Source organism: Musa acuminata, chromosome BXJ2-2, assembly GCF_036884655.1.
Source record: "Musa acuminata AAA Group cultivar baxijiao chromosome BXJ2-2, Cavendish_Baxijiao_AAA, whole genome shotgun sequence".
Lineage (NCBI taxonomy): Eukaryota > Viridiplantae > Streptophyta > Magnoliopsida > Zingiberales > Musaceae > Musa > Musa acuminata.
In genome coordinates this window covers 27,027,529-27,046,788 of record NC_088339.1, presented here as the reverse complement: position 1 = coordinate 27,046,788, position 19,260 = coordinate 27,027,529, and the positions used below count along the sequence as shown (strand labels likewise).

The following is a 19,260-nucleotide window of genomic DNA, read 5'->3' as shown; positions in this document are numbered from 1 at the left end:
CAACTTTTGTTTCGCTCTCATCCTTCTATCTCACTCATGAGATATTACTTGGATGATCTTACACTTTCGAGACAGGACCAAATTGTACCGACTTCTAATCCACAATATCAACTTACAAACATCTTATAAATAGTACAAGCCTGAAGAAGAGGACTGGTTCAAACTTAATATTCTCACTTTTTTTTTTTTTTTTTTTTGAGGAGGATAACTAAAAGTGCTAACTGGTTGACATGTTATACCCGACGCACTTGTACTCGGAAGACTTTGTAGTCGAACGAGTTACATAACTATTGTTGCTAGGAGCAAGAACGAGGATTTTGTAATAATATATCTTTTATTAATTGGAAAAAAATACAGAGGGGCAAAATCGTTATTTTAAAAACTTTCTTAGGATATATACGTAAGTACACCAAAATAACAAATCCGTAAACATACATCGTTATTCCAAGAACTCGTCCGCGACCACCGCCCTAATTCCTAAATCATCACTCTCACTCCCTTTCCCCCAATTTCGCCCCCCTGGATCGCCTCGTTCACCCGCCGGAAGGGGTGCGGGTGGCGGCATCTCGAAGGCCGGCGGGCGCTGGTCCGACGGTATTTATCTCTCGAAGGCCACCAGGCGACGGTCGGACGGTATTTATCTCTTTCTCCTTCTCCTCTTTCACTCTCCGTCTCACTTCCCTTGTTCTGTGTCGGTGCTCGCAAATTGCGTGGAAACCCCGACTTTTGATTATCTGGCGGTGGTTTCGAGCTGGATTTTGTATTTCCGTTGTTTCTGTTCCTTGTGAGCGTTGTCATTTGCGGTAATTATTTTATTGTGGTGCAAGGCCTTGTTGCTGTTATTCCTGTGGTTTAGATGCTCTTAGTTGTTGACGGGGTTATGAGCGAGAATTTTTGCTCTTTGTTACGCCATCACATATCGTGCAGCTGGTCCTTAATATCTCATGAAATCTTTTTTTCTGTTTCTTCACTTTTAATCTAGATAAAACTTTTGCTCCTCACTAGAAATATGTTCTAATAATTTTTAGTTAAATCGTGAACAATATATGCACCTCAGTAGGCCATGTGTCATCACGAATTGTCCTGACCGCGGTTATTCTTTTGCAAATAATGCCTACAAGTTTTTAAGTTCGGTGCGCCTGTTGTTTGACCCATTTGAAGGGAATGAGAGTGAGATATTTCGTTAGAAATTGCTGGCTCTACATCTTCTTTTTGGCTTTCTTTCTTGAGTCTTTTCTTTTGTACCCACCATCTGTTAATACCACTCTTTAGTTTGGTGTTCTTTATTTCCAAAGCACATCAGCAAGTGTATATATGTATATGCTTGAATTTTATTGGCTCCTTTATGCAATAAGTTAGTTTAGTTTACCTAGCAATCTCTGTTTCTACTTCTGTTGGGATTCCTATTTTGTCTATTGGTTTGTATGGGACCCTGATAGGAGGGTCATATCATATCAGTAGTTGACTCAAAGGAATTATGTTGGTAGCTCCATTGTTGAGTGAGACCTTTCTATTAATTAATAAGCTATGGGTTGTGAGACGTGCAACTGCATATCTTTTTGATGAGAATCAACTGAAACTTGGAACCTAACCTAGGTGTGCTAGATGTGAAGTTGGGTTTGTACAAATTTTGTAACATTTTCAACAGAGAGAGTGAAAGAGGAACTTGTAGGTTGAAAACATTAGATGGAAAAGAAATATGGTGACAAGAAGGTAGTGGCTCCTAAAATCAGAAGAAAATTTCTTAGTTTGCACACCTAGTTCTGAAGTACAGTGAAAAAGGTAATTCACTCTGAAGTGAGACAATGCATATGGGGGAGAGTTGCTAAATGTAACTATAAGAAGTAAAAGCAGGAGTAGAGCTTATAATGTAATGTATAGGTAGAAGTAGTTGTCCATGAGTTTGAGGAAGGGAAGAGAGAGCTCGGATGCAATTCGAATGGAAGGATGAAATGCAATAGGGATCCATCTACCTCTCAACCCTTTTTTCGTCATGTTATACCATGATTAAACGAGTTTCTTTGGTCTTAACTTATACCCTCTAACAGGATATGAAAATCTTCCCAAGCTTGGATGGTTTCACATGGATAAATTATGTGACAAGATAGACACTATGCTGTGGTAAGATTAAAACTTTTTACCTATATATGGCATTGATGCATATATAAATCATGCTATTCAAAGCGGGTGTAAATGCAGCACCTTGAGTGCTTAATTCTCTTAAAGAAAGAAATGATGAGGAATTTGATTGGGAGATACTGAAGTGAGCTGAAGAAACTTTGACATGGGAAGGGAATAATGGAGGTTTAAGAAGTTGGTAAACACACATAAAAGGATGACTCAATGCATGAGGCTCCCTCCAATATGGAGATGGGGATGAGTAAACACTCATATACCTCTAAATGAATATTGACATACTGCTTTGAAGTATGGTGGAAAGTCCTTATGTATCAGATATGTGTTTTAATGAGTGAACACGGCTTTGATCATGGTGCACATCATGTATAGTGGCTGTAATGCTTGATACCACTATCAATCTTATTTACATCTGTTAGTCTGTCAGATGTATGAATAGTTTTTGATGCCCATAGTCACAGAGCAAGATACCTTATACTATCAATTTAGATGAAGTGAAATGTAACCTAAGGCAGAATAGTGTGTGATGGAGAGCCATGGCTTAGAATTATCTCGTGAAGAACTTCTGGATGTTCATTTTAACTGCAATAATTTAGATATTCTGAGAAGTGATAAGGGATATTTAATATTGTATGGGTGGGAGTAAAGAAGTTGGAAAAGGATATATATAAGACTACATATCAGGAAAAGAAGGAAGAAAGCAGACTCTTTTCTTATGAGACTAATAAGGAAAACAATTCTTCTGTTTTGGTATTCAAGATCAGCTGAAACCATTGCGCCATAATATTTCTTTTTTGTAAATGAACAATTATTAATTTGGACAGGCATAGTAATTCTTTTTGGTAAATGGATAAGTACTAAGTCTGGCTACCTTCCAGTTTGGTAGGTTTGGTCTAATTTTACATTTTTGCCTGGGGAATACTCTTTCTTATGTCTTTGTGGCAGTTTATAGATTCTATTGATTAGAGAAACTTGACCAAAGTTTGCTTGCAAGATGGTCTTATTTTATCTTTTTTCATTTTTTTCTTTGTTATCTCTCTTCTCTGTCTGGGCATCTTCTTGTGTTTACTTCTTTCAGGCACTTAATGAAACACAGATACTAAGCTTTGCTTATTACGTATAGAAGAGAGAGGGCAAATAATTGCCCAAATTATAAGGTTACATGATTCAGGCTACCCATATGTATATTTTCAGCCTCTACAGCTTGATAGCTTGATCATAAGATGATATAAAGGCTGACCAAATCTTTTGTTGTTGTTGTGCTTGCCTTTCATGGTTATGTTCCAAAATTGTCATCATTGTCCTAGTTTACCTAAATTTCTATTGACATTGTTTCAAATGAATCTCAACATTTGTTTCCAAAACATATTAAGTTTGGCCAATCTCAAATTGCTTGATGCATTCTTGCCTGAATAGGTAATGGAGAGGTTGAAATTTTGGTCAGAATTGATAATTTAGTTAGGTCAACATCACTATGTGACAAATAACTCAAGTTGGATTTGACTAAAAGGTCAGAGATGTCAATTTGTATTTGGAGCTGCAGACATGGTGAGCACTCTTTGTGGATCTTATGTGCTGTACATGAGGAAAATTCTTTTTAATACTTTCTATTAATATATCTTTTCCTGTATTATTTATACTTTGTCTAAAATATGTAACATATTTTTTTCAAGTGAATTATAGTTATGTGATGCAAATAAAGAATTGTTATGTAATATCAGTGCTAATTGTTGAAATTACTTATTTCCTGACGGAAGATATGTTGGTATTGACAAAGTCAAAAAGCATGATTTTTTTTGTCATAAATAATGCTGTATAAATTTTGTTAACAGCTACTAGATGTTTTTTTTTCAGCTGTATCTATTCTTCTAATAAGTACTATTGATTGTTGTTCATTGTCACATAATCTGCTTCCATGGCTCTGGTTACAATTTCTTTCTTCCACTTGTCCATTTCAGAATGGAATTTATGCTTCAAAATTTCTCTAAGTTATTTTAAAAAATACAGTAAATTCCAGGATAGCCTGTATCTATAAAGAAGCAGGTGAATGTTGTCTGCTGTGTATCATCACTCTGCATATCCTGTGAGATTGTGGAAGTCTGTGAAAACCTACAGTTTTGTGTGCCTCTTCTAGAATGCCAGGCTTACCTTTGGCAGTTCGTGAGACCATGTAAGTCTAACTTATATAGGGATTATCAGTTTTCAATTTGTCTTATTTTCTCTCCAAAGATGTTAACTGATCCAATCATGAACCATCTTGCCATGTTGATAACTTTTGCTATAGGAATCAAGGTTGCAGTTGCAGCCAATCACGGACTGATCAGATGTGCCGTCAGCAGTCTCGAGTTCGATTGACACCTGAGGAGCAACTTGCAGCTGAAGAAAGTCTTTCTGTATACTGTAAACCTGTTGAGCTTTATAATATACTTCAGCGTAGGGCAATACGAAATGTAAGTTCTCATGCTAGGATATTGGTCCCTTCTTATCAAAGTGTGATTTTTGGTTTGGCTCTTTATGTTGAGATGTGCAGTTCAAAGCATTATTTTGATCCTGCCCTTGGAAGAGTCGGATTCTAGGGTACTAACAACTCATTTCATGATATTGCAGCCTTCATTTCTTCAGAGATGTTTGCAGTACAAGATACAGGCAAAGCGCAAAAGGAGGTCCTTATTCTGTGATATAGTAATTTCCCTTTTAGGTGTAAAAATATTTTTTCATAGTACTTGGTTTGATGTTAAATAGTTGTTATGTGTTCTGTACCTTCCACAAAGTAGTAGTATTATATAGGTTGCGTAAAACTTCTTCTTGCCCCTTTCTTTAGATTGTTTCCCTGAAAAAAAAAGAAAACCCATTTACTCTTTAATCTTCATCAATTTCTTGATGATAACAGTTGAGAATTCCAACCTTGGTATGTAGCTTTGGCTGCATTTACAAACCCCACCATTGTAGATTATAGGTTGGGTAGAATGGACATGAAAGTTTCTGTTTCTTGTTTGCTTATTGCTGTCGTTTAAACCATGGGCTTTCCTTATTAATCACATTTTGAGCTTCTTTGGCAACTGATGTCCCATAAATTTCAGGACTTCGAAATATCACTTTTGAGTATCTAGGTTGTACTAGAATGTCAGTTACTGTAGGTTTATTTGAAGTATAATTCATTTTTATTTAACACCTACTACATCACAAATTTTCCTGCTTGTAGAATTCAAATAACCATTTCACTGGTTGGAAGTCTGAACACTGAAATAGAACATCATATGTTTCCTTTCTACGTGCTGTTAGCTATACCTGTTGCTGACACTGCAATTGCAGAGGTATAGTAATATCCTATTCTGCTGAAAGTCTATGTTTCTTTGTGTAAAATGCTGAAGTATTCCTGATGTTGTGATGAACAGCATTCTGCAGTGTACCGACTCAGTCGCCCTTGTGTCCTAGCTAATTTCATCGAGTTTGGAAAGAAGGATCAAACTGAAGCCTCTTTTGTTATTCCTGAGATTAAGAAATTGACAACTGATGCACGATTTAGAAATCTCAGCATTATCATTATCAGCAAAGGTGTGGTGTGTTTATTTTATGTATATAAATTTAACATTTTAGTTGGTGTGTTTTCTGTTTCATGAACAAGTAACATGTAAATATTTGAACCGAATCTAGAAGTCTTATATGGTCCATTTTTTCTTCCAGGGAAATCAAAATGTGGTTCTGGTGATAATCATCTATTGAACGAATATGAACAATGGTCTTCTTTTCTTAGTAAGGAATAATTAGTTGCAGGATTGTAGCAGAAATATGCTTTGTCATAAATTATGTGTATGGGCATTGTTCTCATGTAGATGCAGTTTTACTCGTGAAATGAGTATAGCTTTTTTGCTGCGCGAAAGAATTTATCCAGGATCCATAATTTGAATGCCACCTAAAAATTTACTGGTATAACTGTTTTACTTTAGATGCTCGATGTTACTATGATGATATAATGGAAAATGGTAGAGATTTTTTAAGTTGATTCCTTATGTACTCGGCAATAAACAAGAATTTGCTGGAAAACCATTAGTTTAGAAATAGAGAAGATAGGAAAATACAAGGTTGATTAGATACCAGTAAGAATGAAGAAAATGGGTAGCAACCAGATGTTACTTTAATTTATTATTTCATTTGAATTTTTTTTCTCTGAAAGTTCTGTATGCTGAATCTTGTTGGCCTCATTTGACACTTTCTTCCAAAATCCAAAATATACAAGGATTCGATGAGTTGAACTTTTCTATGTTCTCTTTCCTAATTGCTTTGTGAAACTTCAGGAAATTAATAATTCTATATTATGATTTGTCTTTTCAGCTTGCATCTTCATTTTCCATTTCTGTTCCTCTCCCTAACCCACTGAAATAAACAATTTTATGTGGAGTCATCATATGATATATTAGGTTATTTTTCAGCTTATCAATTGATTTGGTTTCTGAGGTTCAACATGATTGATGAGAAGGATGATTTATGGAAAGAAAATAATACTATTCTAATAGAAAAACTGCATATTAGCTTGAAATCATACCATCTGAGCGACAGTTAGGTTAAGCAAAGCTGATTGTTTTGGTACTACAGTGTAAATCTTGAATGATTTATTGAAGTATAACTTTGTCAAGTAATGGATTCATTCTCTCTAAGTAATATCTTTTGATTTCCTCAAATTGAGGAATAACATTACTTTAATTCTTCTGAGAACTTGTAGGTACCATTTTGTTCTTCAGAAATACATTCCAGGATCTGAAGAAATTTAGAAATGATGAAGCAAAATGACTTAGCACACTTGATAAATTTGGTCTTCTGAGTTATTTTTTGCTTACAAACACAAATTGGCTTTGACTGCTGGTTTGGTGAAACTGGAAGTCTTGGAATCGAATCCGATTACCATCAGGGTCACACTCATATTGAAACATTAGTTCCAATTGCTTGATGGCAATCTATTATATTATCTTTATCTATCTCATAATGCTTGAATTAGAGATGCATGATAAATGATACAGGTTACTCTAAATTGAGTCCAATAAGCCTTTTCCTTGTGATGTAAAAGACTAAAAGTAAAACTTGCAAACTTATGTTCCAATTTCAAGAACTTCTCTGTGTTAAGGCTTATCATGTATTAGTTTGACTTTACCTTGTCCTATTAATTCATGATAATAGCACAAAAACTTTGATAAGCACTTGTGTTTCATATGCTGCTGCTTTTATGTGATTGATCACCTAGGTCAAGATTCTCTATTTGTCTTTGGATTTTGAGTCTATCAAGGTTCAACTTTTTAAGTCTTAACTTAAGAAAATCCATTTGAGCTCAATTTACTAGTTTTCACTGTTCGGTCTAGTGGTGGGCTGGTTATTGTTCATGCATATACGTGTACTTGTTGTGAATAGGCATTAAATGCTAATTTGTGACCAATGAATTTTTGAGGTCTCATATGTTACTCTGTGGTCACCATGCTGACCTAATCGTTGATATGGTCATACCTCAATCACTTGTATTTGGTGTTCAACATGTGTTTTATTTGCAGATAAATCATTTGGCTGTTCTTTTCTATAGTCTCCATTCTTAGAGAATCTACCCTAGAGGATGGAAAATGTGATGTTGTAATCAAAATATGTTCTTGCTTACAATAAAATGTATCCTTAAGAAATATTTTTGTAATACAAGATGACTATTAAGAAAGGAAAAGCATGGTTCATTTGGACTCTTCTTTTTCAAGATTGAAATTGGTTTGCCTAGTTTGTTCTATAAATAATCTGTTAAAAAGTAAAGGGGAATGAACTAGGAACCATTTTGAACAGAAATAACACATTGTTCTATGGTCCTCAAGGCTAAGCAGATCAAGTTGTGAAGACAGATATCTTCTATTAGTAAAGATTTTAATGTTCTTGGAACTGACATAAACAATATGGATATATTAATCAAGAGGCACAGTGTAATAGTATGCACTTCTGTGCTATGCATATAACTTTCAAGCAAGTTAGGCTGCGTTAGGAACACATTTGTATTTTTAATGTCCATTTGAAGAAGTGGGTTTCAGTGAATATGCAGTTGTGGAATGATTTGAGTGTTTGATAAATAAAATATGAAATTATATTTTAAATGTATATTGACGTAAGTATTATTTAGTAAAATTGTATTTCAAAAGTCATTGAATATTTCATATTAAATTTACCATTTTAATGTTTTAATATTTATTCAGAAGTGAATATATGTTTTTTATTTAAATTAATAAGTAAAAATTAAATAAATAAATGAATGTATGCAATCTTATAAAAATTTCATATGGCCCAAATATATAATAAATAAAAATACAATCATATATATAAATATAAAATAATCTTTAAAAATAAATGAATAAAATTTGACCTTTATAAAATCGTATTTGTTTCTCACAAAATCATTTTGATAATCTTGTAATTTTAGATAAAATCATAGGGTATTTTTAAAATTTGAAAAAATATATTAGTATTGCTTTCTTGAGGTAGTATTAACATTTGAGCATTTCCAATGCAACATCTAGGCCAAATTTGATTTAAAAAAATTATCAAACATCAATTCACATTTGAAATGTGCATTGGGCTCACACTTCATGCTTAATGACTTTAAGATGCATCATGGTTGATATTAATATGTTGAATCATGGTTTTAGTTTTCTTGGGCATGCCATTTCACTTAACATTTAATATTATGATTGTGGATCTTGTGGTAAGTAGTCATTGTTTTGGATTGCAATAACCTTAGGCTGCAAGTGAATGCAATGTTGTTTTTGTGCTTGTATGCTCTTTCTTTGGTTATATCGCTTCTCAAAAAGATAATCTATTGGATGAGAATATAATATAAAGTGCAAAGATACAAAATCACATTATTGTTTTTAATAATATAATTAGCATAGTTTTTTTATTTGTTACATAAAACAACAATATTGATTCCTTTCCTGCCCTACTTCCAGAACTTGAAGGAAATTGCCTTTGGGGAAAAATACCAGTTGATTCACTTTGTTTATCATTGGAGCAGTGTGTGACATTGAGCTTAGGCCATCGAACTGATATACGTTCAGCTGTTAATATGCAACCAAGCATTTTGGAGGTATCCGAAAAATTGCAGTATGAATATATTATTTTAAATCATCACATATTAGTATAACCTCAAGAATCCTATTTCTTGTTACTGTTGATTTTGGTCATGAACCTATTCTCTTAGCTTTGCTAGCCAACATGCCAGCAGGTTTACTTCTATGGGACTATCTCCATTGGACACATTTATATTGGAGCCGAAAACATATTTTGTACGACAACATGGTGTTTATCATGTTGTGTTCATTGACAAAGCTTAAATATGATCTTTGACAAGCTAATCTGCATGTATATTAAACCTTTTCAAACGACTTTGGCCTTACCAATCAATAAGTTAAGATTTATTGCCAGTTTGACAGAGTAGCTAATCTGCAATCAGGACCTCTGTTTGAATGTATTTATTTTTAATATCTCAGCACATAGGATGCTTTCTGTCAAAGCATGTTTGGTGTACATACTGACACTAATACACTTTTGCAGCCTAAATATTTGGGCAGGAATGACTGCATTTTTATTCAAACTCAAAGTATAGATTCGGCAGTAAGTTTATACTCTTATGTTTGTTGTTTAGTTTCAATGGTATAGGTTCTGTAATGATAGTTGATATTCTTCATTTTAGAGTACTTTCCAACTTCAAGTCAGCATATATGCTCAAGAGGTTGGAGCAAGTGAGACATCTCCCTATGACTTTTACTCATATGATGATATTCCGACATCATCTTTACCTCACATTATCAGGTAATTAAAAATTCATTTATTGTCCCATAATTTGTTTCTTTTTTTTTGTTCTTCTTTTAATTGGTTTCTAGTATCTCACATGCCAGAATGATTTACCATGCTTTATTCATTGTACTATTACATTGTTGTAGTTGTTTTTTGTCTGCTAATGACCAGCTGGCTTGCGCCTGTATTGAGTCCACGCATGAGTATGTGATCACAGCAGGTTCTTTATTGTGTCAATTTTTGGTATTTTATAGTTTGCTCATGTTACAAGCTTTCATATATTTTAGGTGTCTTTGAAGGAGACCCGTGTCATTATTATGTATGATGTATTTACTAAATGCCTTTGTCATACATTATACTTTGTTGCAGAGTGTAGCTTGCATAATTTGAACAAACTTGCATTTGTAGGCTGGGTAACAGGTGTGGCTGGTTGCTGGGGTTGTTAATCATTGCAATTGCAGTATTAAAAAGAATAGAGTTCAGATTCTCAATAAAAAAAAGAAGGTTTAGTGCTTTAGTTGCCATCTAGACAAAGTACAGGGGCCAATTGTGTCATTACAATTTCTCCAGATTGATGGTCTTTCAGGCGATCACTGTTACTCTCTTTTTTGTTTTTTCAGTGTCAAAGGGGTAGGTTACCAAAATGCAGGATTTGAATCAACTTATAGTTTTACAGAAATAAAGTGGTTCTCTGTGGAGTACATATTAATTCTCCAGAGGTATAGTTAATCATGTGAAGGATGAGAAGGGGATCAAGCTTTCTTAGCATAGACAATTGGAGTTTCCATTTATATTATTTTTAAGCATTTTAATGTAGTAGTATGTTAATATGGGTTACCTACCTTTTTTTTTCTCTGTTAAATGTGTACTGTTTATGTGTCATATTAAAGGACACTGATGCAATTTTCAGTGAAGTTTCTGGTTAATCAGTGCTACTGAAGTTCAATTTTCTGCTTTATTTTTAATCCTAAGAGTTTAACTAGAAAGTCCTGACATTTGGTCTAAAAATGTGATCTTAAGAAAAAGGCTTCAGGTGAGAGAATATTGATTTTGTTAAGTCAGTCATTATATGTTGTGTCTGTGGTTTTCTTTTGCTGTTCTCTTTTTTTACTTGCCTTCTTTCCTAATTGATCTATTTTTACCATGTAGATTGAGAACGGGGAATGTACTGTTTAACTATAGATACTACAACAATATGCTGCAAAAGACTGAAGGTGATCTCTTTCTTTTTGTTCACTGTCTTGTGTTACTCAGCAAACCTGTGTATATAGTTGCTTTTTGGTTGCATTTTACTCTTAAGCATGAATTTATGGCCACTGTATTTATTTGTCTGTTGGCAAACTTTATCATCTTTTAGGAAAGTGTATGAACTAGTGTAGTCTTCAGATATACATTGTACTTTTGTGCAGTTTACTATTATTTACAAACATTAATATTAGAATATTATTTTGAGAGACCACATTAGTAGAAGACAAGCCTTGGTAGAAGGTTGCTCCTTTGAAAACTAGGTGACTCGGGTTTTGAGTAATGGGATCAACTTTCCTATAAGAGTAAGACTATGTAAATTGATCCTCCCCATATCCCACATTGCGAAGCCTATTTCTATTTTTGATTTATATGAATTTTCTCTTACTGACATTTGGTTATTTCAAATTAATTTTTCTTGTATATTGCATTCATTTTCAAATTTTGATTCATTTGTTTCCTTAAATAACAGTTACGGAGGACTTCTCTTGTCCTTTTTGTTTAGTGAAGTCTGCGAGCTTTAAGGTAAGATATATATATATATATATATATGTTGGTTGTAAATTCTGTATTGGATCTTTTCTAGGTTTAATTTCTAACATCTTGGTATTGTTTTTGTAGGGTCTTAGATGTCACTTGAATTCTTCCCATGACCTTTTCAATTTTGAGTTTTGGGTTGGTAAACTTCTGGAGTCTTTGTATTTTATTTTCTTGCAGGCATTCAATATATGTGTGGCTAACTTTTTCCCAGGTAACTGAAGAATATCAGGCTGTGAATGTTTCTGTGAGGACTGATATCTGGAGATCTGAGGTTATTTACAATCATCAATACCTTCTTTTGAAAAGTTGTGGCTTTAGTTTTCTGTTTATTTAGCATAACCTATATTGATTAGTGTGCTGAGTGTGAGTGCTAAGAAACAAGCTTATGTGGTTTTAATATCTGAGAGAATTTTATTTGTCGTGACATCTTGAATACTTTCCTTTTCTTACATTTTTATATAAGAATTTAAAATATGAAAAAAAAAAATCAAGGCTGAAGAGCATTGTAAGATCAATAACACAGATATTCTTCCTCATCTTTTCCCCCTTCTTTTTCTTTGTTCTCTTCCTTTTCATCTTCTTATTTTTATATATCATTAATCCGATGATTCATGTTGGAAACAGTTGACAATCATAATAGGTCAATGAGGGTTGTCTGTTTCTGAGTACACATATTCACGCATTGGGGGTAGTTCTGTCTCATGTCAATCCAGATTTGCCATCATAGATCAGAATTCCCTGATTTTGAAATTGTGACTGTACATAGGTGGTCAGCTTATACTTCAAATTGGGAGACCACTATTCTAAGTCTTTGCCATTATGATTGGATTTGCTGCCAATACATGATCCCATTCAACGTAACCAAAATGGTGACTTATGTATTACTTCGATTTCTTGTGTGCGATGTAATATGAGAAACTAAAATTTGGATGAACAGAATCTAACAGAAAATTGTTGACATCAGAATGTGCAGAACACTTGCTTTATTGCACAAAAGATAATAGTCAAATAAAAATTTTGATTAAACAAATCAATTGATGAAAAAAAAATTGAGCATATCCTTTGGGCAATTTCATGGACAACTCTGACGGTCACTGTAAGGAATTGGATAAATTGTAAACATAAGAGGTGAAAGGCACATGATAAGGTGTAAGATTGTGTAATACAAAGTACAGCTGGAACCAAAAGAATTCACAATTTTGCTATCTTTTGAAATCACCCTAGAAAAATAAGAAAGAAACAATCAAGCAGATGAGCAGGAAATGAAGATGTGATAATTAAGTACTTTGATATGACATGAAAGAACATACATACACATGAGACAGACATTTGGCCTTCTGAACCAGAGAAGATGTGTGAAAGTCTGCAAGGTGAATCACCAGTTTGACTTTCTTCCCTTGTAGTCATTCAACTTGGTTTATGTCATGCATTGTAGTGACCCATCCTGGCTTTTGAGTTTCTGGTTTTTGTCCCAGCTTGAAAAACCATCTGTTGAAATTATTTCTTATTTCTTATGATATTTTCAGGTTGTATCTGATGGAGTTGATCCAAGGCTGCAAACATTTTCCTATTGGTAATCTTTTTTGTTATTTTTCTCCTTGCATGTATTTCCACAAGTTACTTTAAACTAATGAAGGCCTTTGAACTTGAAAATGAATCGTAGTAACAGCTCGAACATCAAGAGACGTAGAAGATCTAAAAATAGTGTCCAGACAGCAAATCATGTACATCCACATGTTGGCTCACCTGAAGCAGCCCAAGAAGGTTCTCATGGAGATTATGATAACAAAGATAATGGCACATGTTCCTCTCAAAGACCTCATGTGTATATAGCAGATGCTTCACTTACGAATGGATGTCATGGTACGTGCTGATTTTGGTATTGTGATCGCATGTTTGAGTGGCTAGTAAATAGAATTGAATAACAATTATGAAACAGATGGTGGTTCTTACAAAGATGAAGGAAAAAAACTTAAATCACTATTCCGTGAAACTCACTTGCTCCCAGTGAGACATAAATATGAAAGCTTTAGTTCACAGAATCATGCTCAAGAGTACACAAGACCTATGTTATCTGGCCCTGATACGACAGGTGTTTGTGGTGCTACAACTCAAGCTTCTACAAGCAATGATTTTGCTCAACAAGCATCTGCAACCAATCTAGTATCACAGAATATGCTGCAGTTTGCAAAGATGCGGAGGATATCTGATGAGCGGGCTGACCCCAGAAAGTTGGTCTCTATCTCCTCCTAATTATTTATAGACTACGAATAGTATATTTTTGTTTACAATATGCAACACTATGTGGTGTGCCCTGTTTATGTTAGTTGTTTCAATATGATTGAAATTTTCTTTACCAATCCTCTTCAATTTACAGTCGCGCACTGCTACAAAAACGTCAGTTCTTTCACTCTCATAGAGCTCAGGTGATACACAATCTTTACTTTGGCCTTATCTTTATGAACTCCCTATTAGTAGCTAGCAATGTTGTGTGCTTATGAACTTTAAGCTGTACCTCTTTCCCTTTTTTTGGACGCCAGACTATTACGTGATGTCTCTTTTTCTATGTTTATTTTGTTTAGATTATATTATAACATACAACTGGGAGGTTGTTTTTGCTAGCTGGAATAATTTCTTTAACAAGGCTAAGATTAAGCATATAGAAGGTTATTTATATGTTTTGTGGTTTGGTTGAACAAGAACAAAATGGTTCTTTGAATTTAATATTTGAGGTGTGTCATTTTGGGAGCTAGTTAGGTACATTAATCATACCCATGAATTTAGCCTGGTGAAGCTTCGCAAACTGTGTGCACTAAAGCGAGAAATTATGGCCCACATGTATATTGGACCATGGTTGTTTGCTACCATGGCACATAATATTTCGTCTTTTTGGTTGGCAGTGATATCTTCCTTTTTTCCATTTACAATTTGAAAGAACATGGTTTACTTATTGATTTTTGCCTGAACATGAATTGTACATACAGTGATCAGTTCTAATATTTCACATTTACGACTTAAGCATGGCTACTGCAACATGAATTGTAGCAACTAGCAAGATACAAACAATAAAGTTGAAAAGTCTCAATTATTTGAGGTCGGCTACATTGATCTCTTGTTGTCATTGTGCTCTATAAAAGGTCAAATCATTAGTTAAGTTCAAAGTACTTATTTTTTTTATAGTTTTAATGGTATTTTAGGGCTTCCTCTTCTTGTATTGCCAACAGTAATTAGTAATAATAATTTAAATATGTTTCGTTAACATATACCTGTATCATCTTAAATGATTCTTCCTATCTTTAGGTCTCATGATGATATTTCTTTTTTATGTTTCCGTGGGAGGAGGGAGAGAGGAGGGATAGGGGTGAGAGGAAAGGTACAAGTAGGATAGGTAAGTTAGGTGGAAAAGGAGAACAAGGAACTCTCCTTTCAACGTCAACTTCAATAAAGTCAGTTTATTACAGTAGAAAAGAAAAGGAATATTCCATATTGTTTCTACACAGATGAAGAACAGTTTCAATCCTAATGATGATCATAATCCATGAGGCTTGTGGCATTTGGAGGCAAAGTATCTAGTGGTTTCCTGTATGCTACACTGGATATATTGTTAGACTTTAGAGCCAATTCTTAAATTTGACTTTCTTTCATGTCAATAAATCTTGACAATAAAGAATCCAACATATTTGAGGAGCTAAAGTTCATATTTTATTAGGAGCATGGTTCTGTGTTTTGTTTGGACCGGTACATATCAAGCAATATGCACCAGTTCAATCATATCAGGTCTCTGCAGTATGGACGGGAACATGTGCCTCCTAACACCTTGTATACATGTTGGTCTGGTTGGGGACTGGCACGGGTGAAACATCAAACCATGGTTACGAGAATATTTGCAACAGTGTCCTGGTATTGTTTTTACCTAATAATAATAGTCTATGCTTGGACTTACTTTTGACCTTCACTGACTTTTATGTTGCATTTCTATGGGCTTTTTTGGTTTTTTCACCTCACTTGATGTTGCTTTTAATTAACTAGTCTACCTTGATTTCTGTAATAGTATATTTTTTGTTAATGCTATTTTGTGAAAGATGTACTCTATTACTATTTCTTGACATTCTCTTTTTTCTTGAAATTTTATTTTCTGCATATTTTTCATGGCCATACATTATTCAATTCATTCAAGTTTGATAAGTTGAGTTGTAACTTTTACATCGAAGCCAATGGCATTGGAGCAAGTATTTTCAGATCGGGACAGTGAAGATGAAGTTGACGATGACATTGCTGATTTTGAAGATAGGAGGGTAAGATATTGTCATAACTTGCCTATTGATCCTTTTTCTGTCAACAAAGGAAGAAAGAGAAGCAAAGTATTTGAGTGCCTTATTGTCTGAGTTGGTCTCCTTCAGGGCATTTGGTTGTTGTCTAATGATATATATTTTTTGATTTTACTCCTATTTATAAGTACCATCTTGATCTCTTAATTAGGCATGATGCGCCTTATCGACTAGGATGTCGCCTTGGAGATGTGTAATGATGTTAAATAGAACGTTTAATGTTCATGGTACTGACAAAATTTTACTGTTTCCATAATGATATACAACATGATGCAGATGCTTGATGATTTTGTGGATGTGACAAAGGATGAGAAACAAATTATGCATCTGTGGAATTCTTTTGTCAGGAAACAAAGGTAATCTTTATATGCTTTGGCCAATTAATATCCCTTGCAATAGTGTCTCCCATAATTTCAACTTACTCATAGTTGAGATTTCTTTAACTAATCTTTGTAGTTTAATTAAACCAACATATACATGGAAATATTACTTTAAATCTATTAAACTGGATGTATATAATTGGAGTATTTGACTTGATGGATTTTGCAAATATCCTTGTCTTTTACAGGAATAAATACAAGTGTCTGGGATGTTAATACAATATAGATGCTAGAAATATTATGTGTGTAAAGAACTCCCATTGTTTTTGTAGAGTTCACTTTTGTTCTGGCAAGCAACTTAGTTAACATGCATAGTCATAAAACTCAAGTTTGAAGTCTGAAATTTGTCTTACTTGGAAAAATAATAGTGATCAGCATGTCAAGTTGTAGTTTTCTCGTTTTACATTCCTTTAGTAACTAAGCTTAGAGCTTTCTTGGTTCCAAGTAAATGGTGTTCACAAATAATCTTATCTAATTTTAAGAATGTTTCTTAAAATTAGATAAGATTGAAAAAGAAGAATTTTTTAGCTTAATAAAGGATTTATAGACTACTCAGTTAGGAATGCCTTTTTTGAGCTTTTCTGATATGGTTCCACTCATTAATAGTTTAAGAGGGTAAGGTGTTGCAGAGTTTCCTTTGACTTACTCCTACATCGGTATTCATATTCTGTGTGACTTGATTAAGTCGCTGAAGCTAATACATCTTTTGGGTTTTTTTTAATATAATCATACCAGTAAAGACAGGCTGAAAGCAGCCTGTTCCCAAGGCAATTATGGAACACGCACCCTGAAGTTGTGTTGATTTATGGTTGATACTGTGCCATAGTGGTTAACCGCATGAAGCATGCATACAAACACATGACATAGACATGACATGATATGAATACACCAATATGCCAAACCTCTTGAAAGGACTTGGGATGACATAGACACACAACTAGAACATGTATATTATCATACATGTTATTGAAATTATATACCTTGTAAAATATAGGGAATCTATAATCATCATAGATGAAACTTGCAAGGATGAAAATCTTTTATATAAGTAGCAAATGTTCACAAAATTACTTAAAACACATAGAGCACCGATAAGTCGAGTGGCCAATTATGTACATATTGCCAATATTTGACTCGTGTTGACCATATTTAGATAATACGAGTGTCTACATTATACATGTAGTGCATATAAAATATACTAATGGTACAAGAGTCATAATATGTTTTAACTACTTGACACATGACACATGTTGTTGGCAAGTGTCCCACAAGTCTCACAATATTTTGGAATACCTGATATGGGAAGGAGAAGCATTTGAAGTATCCTTGACACCTTAGTTCATGTCTGCCGAATAGTAAAGGCTGAGTGGCTATCTAATAGCCAACCAGACATGTAAGTCTCCTTTTTCTGTCACTAGAGTTGGAGATGGTCCTTGGTTTCCAGATTGCACAACATAGTTGGCAATTGCAACAGTGGAGTTGCCCTGTTTCAGTGAGGCATAACTCAGCCTCTTCCATTTCTTGTTGAGGATGGGGAGTCAACTTGTATCCTGCTATGTGAATGTGATATGCAAGGGAGATATAGCAGACCGTGGTATCCCAAGATTGAATGGCAGCGCTGTGGAAGAGTTATGGCTGTCGGGAATGGGCGGAGGATGAAGTTCATCCACTATTGAAAGGTTGGACCATTTGGCTGTTGAATAGCCGCAATCAACCTGTTAGCATCCACCATACGTGTTGATGATTGGTGGTGGTGTTGAACTTGTTCTACAATTTCGTTTGTAGGATTGGACCTTTCTGCCCAACTTTTACAAATTCTGAGTGTGCCATTTTGTCACTGGTAGATGACATCTAAAATGAATAGAAAAATATTCAAATTTAGGTTTTAAGAACAGATATTTGATCTTTAAAACTGTGTAAACTTGTATGGTAACATACTTATTGGCTCTGGTGTTCTCACAGGGTTCTAGCTGATGGTCATATTCCATGGGCGTGTGAGGCGTTTTCGCAGCTTCATGGGCAAGATCTTGCACGATCTCCGGCTTTAATGTGGTACAACGTCCAATGCATATTTGTTATGCTAGCACACCTTTTTGTCTGTTCCATTCCTTTCATTCCACAATTACATCTCACTTGATCGCAAATCCCTCTTCCATGCTACAAATCGCTCATTGTCTAGTACTTTAACCAGCTAATTTAGAAAAGTCCTCTATTTAAATGGCTTTGTATCCTGCTGGGTCTTGTTATTTTAGTGACGCATATTATGTTGCTTGTGGATTTCAAATTTTTGGTGATTAAGAAATCTTAAATACTCGAATGACATTTGTTGCATGCAGGTGTTGGAGGCTACTTATGGTGAAACTTTGGAATCACAGTCTCTTGGATGCACGTACCATGAACATCTGTAGCTTAATACTTGAAAGATACCAAAATGAGAACTTGGGCCCAAAGCAAAGCTGATTATTAGGAAACCTTCATTTGTGTTAGGGTGGTCGGCAAGCAACCAACCAGAACTACTTGGTGCTAATTAACACCCCTACCATTTTTTTGGAACGTTTCCTATGCATTTTTTAAATATTTATGTAATTTCTTGGGGGTATTATTGTTTTCATTCATAGAGTGTTTGGGGGAGGAAAAATTGCCTTCACATGGCTGCAAGCGATTGTCACCTTACATGAATGTTCATATATTCTTTTTAACTCAGAAGGCAAAGTTCAGTTAGTGCTTTTAAGATGTCCGACCTTTACAGGTCTCGTCAGCTGTGCTGTTGTTTCAGCCATTGCTGCCAACTCTTCTTTCTTTTCAATTTGACCAGGAATGCA

The 19,260-nt window shown here is 34.4% G+C and overlaps 1 protein-coding gene across 7 annotated transcripts; it reads left to right on the top strand.

The window, feature by feature from the left end:
• Positions 1-445: 445 nt before the first annotated feature.
• On the top strand, positions 446-19,171 carry LOC135605692 (polycomb group protein EMF2B-like). 7 transcript variants are annotated; one of them, XM_065096085.1, is made up of 22 exons: positions 446-633; positions 4,154-4,306; positions 4,421-4,586; positions 4,744-4,799; positions 5,339-5,450; positions 5,532-5,691; positions 5,821-5,889; positions 9,099-9,235; positions 9,703-9,762; positions 9,842-9,960; positions 11,095-11,159; positions 11,663-11,715; positions 11,812-11,865; positions 11,942-12,001; positions 13,257-13,303; positions 13,394-13,593; positions 13,670-13,961; positions 14,108-14,156; positions 15,942-16,025; positions 16,335-16,414; positions 18,401-18,490; positions 18,775-19,171. In XM_065096085.1, exons 2-22 carry the CDS (start codon positions 4,272-4,274, stop codon positions 18,896-18,898), a joined length of 2,112 nt encoding a protein of 703 aa, XP_064952157.1. In that variant the 5' UTR covers positions 446-633; positions 4,154-4,271; the 3' UTR covers positions 18,899-19,171. The 7 variants fall into 7 exon arrangements, 6 of the variants coding, with proteins under 6 accessions (XP_064952157.1, XP_064952158.1, XP_064952160.1 ...); XM_065096086.1 differs by having other exon boundaries at positions 4,144-4,306; positions 13,400-13,593; XM_065096088.1 differs by having other exon boundaries at positions 4,144-4,306; positions 13,823-13,961.
• Positions 19,172-19,260: the final 89 nt, after the last annotated feature.